General features: G+C 39.9%; 1 protein-coding gene across 1 annotated transcript in view; it reads left to right on the top strand.

Moving 5' to 3' along the window:
• The window catches only part of plekhh1 (pleckstrin homology domain containing, family H (with MyTH4 domain) member 1), a 36,153-nt gene extending 34,123 nt beyond the window's left edge, over positions 1-2,030 (top strand). Inside the window, exon 31 of the mRNA XM_025060097.1 lies at positions 1,066-2,030. Coding sequence (XP_024915865.1) covers positions 1,066-1,218 — 153 coding nt within the window. The 3' untranslated portion in view covers positions 1,219-2,030. The remainder of the gene's footprint in view (positions 1-1,065) is intronic.
• The last annotated feature ends 1,211 nt before the right edge of the window (positions 2,031-3,241 follow it).

Genomic DNA, 3,241 nt, shown 5'->3' with positions numbered 1-3,241 from the left:
TAAAATAACTAAGTTACTAAACAAAAGGCTGTGACCACAATTACAGTTTTTGTTTTTGTTTTACTGTTTACATATGTATATTTTACCATTGATTCTTTCAACAACTGCAGTGTTTAAAGTGGATTTCTGACCCATTTGTCTGGAACATTTTTTTCTCTGTGGTGTTTGGTTTCCTCCCCAAAAACTGCAGGGAAAAAAGTCAGCTCCTGATTTGATGTCCTTGACACTGACAAAAAACAAATTCCAATAAATAAACAAGGTTAAAGCCGACTCTGTAATTCCCAGCAGCCCTTGCTGATCCATTTCATTCTTGGTCTGGCAGCTGTGCAGCTCTGCTGCTCACACAGGGCCAGAGAGGAGAAACGAGCAGAGTGAAAATCACGATATGTCTCTGAGAATCATGTCAGGATCTTCACACTCAATTTGCTCTTCAAAAAAGGCAGAAACCAAAATGATTTCCCACATGATTTCCAGTTACTATTCAGGGATCGCCAACAAATTCTCAACATGTTCCCTGTTTGTATCCATTTCAGTCTTTATGTTTTTCCAACTGGAGCTGTTTTGTTTTTCCAGCATACGCTGCTGACCTTCTCCTACCAGTCTGTCATCACCTTCGGGGGCTGCAGGGACGATTTCATTGTGGTAAGCAGCCAGCAGAGGGAGCCTGGAGTCGGCAAGAAGAGCGTGGAGAAGCTGGTCTTTGGAATGGCTAAACCAAAGGTAGACCTCTGTGGCTATGTCCTAGGATTACTGTCATTTATAGTTCAGTGGTTCTTAAACTATGGTATCAGTACCATATGTGGTACTTTTCAAGAGTTCCTCTATGTAACTTGATTGTTAAGACTTTTTGGTCATTCCTGTTTTAATTTCAGACTATTTTTAGATTTTTGGATCAACTGATGCTAATTTAAAGTAAACCACTAATCCAAGCAATCTTAAAGAATTTGTTTTTAATATAATTGGATCAATTCTGATCTCAGAGCAGTTGGTCTTCTCAGATCACATAGTTCCATTAAATCAGTCAATCCTCAGTCTGAGCTGACCCTGGTTCTGCTCTTGCCCCAGATCCTGGAGCTGACTCTGCTCATGGCCAGTTACATCAACCACTGGAACCCCAGCCTCCCGCCCGCCTCCAACCAGCCGCCCGGCCACTGGGACGTGGACAGCAGACACTTCCCAGCCATGAGCTACACGACCAAAGGTCCGACGCTACTGTGACGTCTGCAGGGCTGAACCAAAGACTGTGTCAACACGGGGACGTCCACTCCTCCTCCGCCTGGAGGGAATGTCAGAGGATTTATATTCTGGTAGAACAGGTACGGGAAAAAAGAACTTCTTTTTCAGGTTTGTTTTCCATTGCAATATTTCCTGTGAGACTTTTAATCTGTAAAGTAAAGAGTGAGTTTCAGTTTGAAATGACTGTCGAGCGCCTCCCAGCTTCACTTTGAAAATGAAAAACAAATGAATGACAGAAATGTGTTTGATATATTGGGATTGAAACCCAAAATAACATTTTTGCAAAAATATAATGGAAAAATATACATTTTTGCTATTTTCTTAAATGAACTGTAATGTCTAATCACATTATTACCATTATTACTAGTTTTATCCTTGAAACAGAATTGAAACTTAAAAATTACTTTTTTTTTTCCTTGAAACTTTTAAGACATTCGGCAGTTTGACGTTTGGATCTGTGTGTTTTTTTTATGAACAGTTTTAAACGCAGCAGAGGAAAAAAGGAAGATGTTCTCAAAAAGATAAATATAAAATGACTTGAACTGAGAAACTGTTTTGGATCAAACCACTGTCGTGCTCGAGTCCTTATCAGTAATTTATTGTTTGGTTTTGATTTTCTCTCTTTGTCTTTTGGTACGAAAACAAAAATAAATAAATAAATAAAAAAATCTCACCGGTGTCAGGTTTGGGTGGAATAATTTAAGAGTCTGTTACAATAACTGTACTACGAAGTACCTGTAAGACGTCTGTACTGAACTGTATGAGGGTGTGGAAATAAAATACATGGTACTTTCTCTGTTACACGTTTTTTTATTATTTTCAGATAAATATTTGCAAATGTACATTGGCTATTGACTCGCAAAACAATACATTTTGTGACCACTAGGGGTCAAAAATGTATGAAGGAATGTATAACGTTTTGTTTGCTTTTGGTTACTAAAGTGAGCTTAAACCTGACGAGCTTTTTTTTTGTTTATTACACTATTAAACCCTGATGCTTACAGTCAAAGGACTACAGAAGGTGCTCGATGCTGATTGGATAACGCAAAATACATGGGTTCCACTTGGTGGCTGTGGAGCAGTGGTTGGGTGTAGAAGCTGCACTTCTGTATGACAACTGGATAAACCAAAGGAGGCGGAGACACTTTCTTATTGACAGCACTTTTGAAAAATGCACCGGAACATTCTTTGCATCACACAGAGTTTGTGGGTGACATCCGTCTGCAGCCTGTTGTGGTCTGATCTGTGTTCTTTTATATGAGCAGAACACTGTATATTTTGTTTATACATGTTTTTCCCTTGTTCTCTAGTTTTTAAATTTTATTATCGTTGTCCAGTTTAGTAAAACAATGGTTACACTTCTCCTTTTATTGCCCCTAATTACTATAATAGTTGATGTTAAGGCTAGTTTTACCCTCGTCTGGATTAAATGAGCAGCCCCGATTTTATTAACAGTATTTTTAACGTTTTATAAATAATGACTCCTCTCAAGAGTCGGCACAGCTGCGGTGAAACCTCGTCGGATTTTGTCTGAGACAACAGAGCTGTAATCTAATCAGGAAACAGGGTTTATGGCTACGCTAACGCAATTAATAATTCAGTCGCAACAACTCTTAGTGAAACAAAGGGCTCTGTTGATGTCATCGCACCACGTTCCCCGTGTCCATAAAGTACGTACTGCAGGTCTACACTGGTAGTTATCTACAGTGACCTGTCTGCGTTTCACTGGGGTGGAGGAGCAGAGGTGGAGGCTGCTCTGCCTCCTCTTATATAAGCAGGCTTCCTGCCACATTTACACAGTAAATCCCAGTTTTACGGCTGGTCTGAAGCTCGTGTTGTTCCTCTGCAGTACTTTATACAGTATGAACCACTGCTACAGGACGAAGCTGCTGACGTGACCAGAAAAGAGAGATATATACGTTGTTTGTTCAGAACGGTCAGTGCTCTTGCCTTACAGCAAGAAGGTCACAACCTTGGAGTATGGAGTGTACATGTTCTCCCTACA

This window comes from Cynoglossus semilaevis, chromosome 1 (genome assembly GCF_000523025.1).
Source record: "Cynoglossus semilaevis isolate Cse_v1.0 chromosome 1, Cse_v1.0, whole genome shotgun sequence".
NCBI classification, from domain to species: domain Eukaryota; kingdom Metazoa; phylum Chordata; class Actinopteri; order Pleuronectiformes; family Cynoglossidae; genus Cynoglossus; species Cynoglossus semilaevis.
Note: the sequence above shows the minus strand (reverse complement) of the source record. Positions and strands in the feature narration are given on the sequence as shown.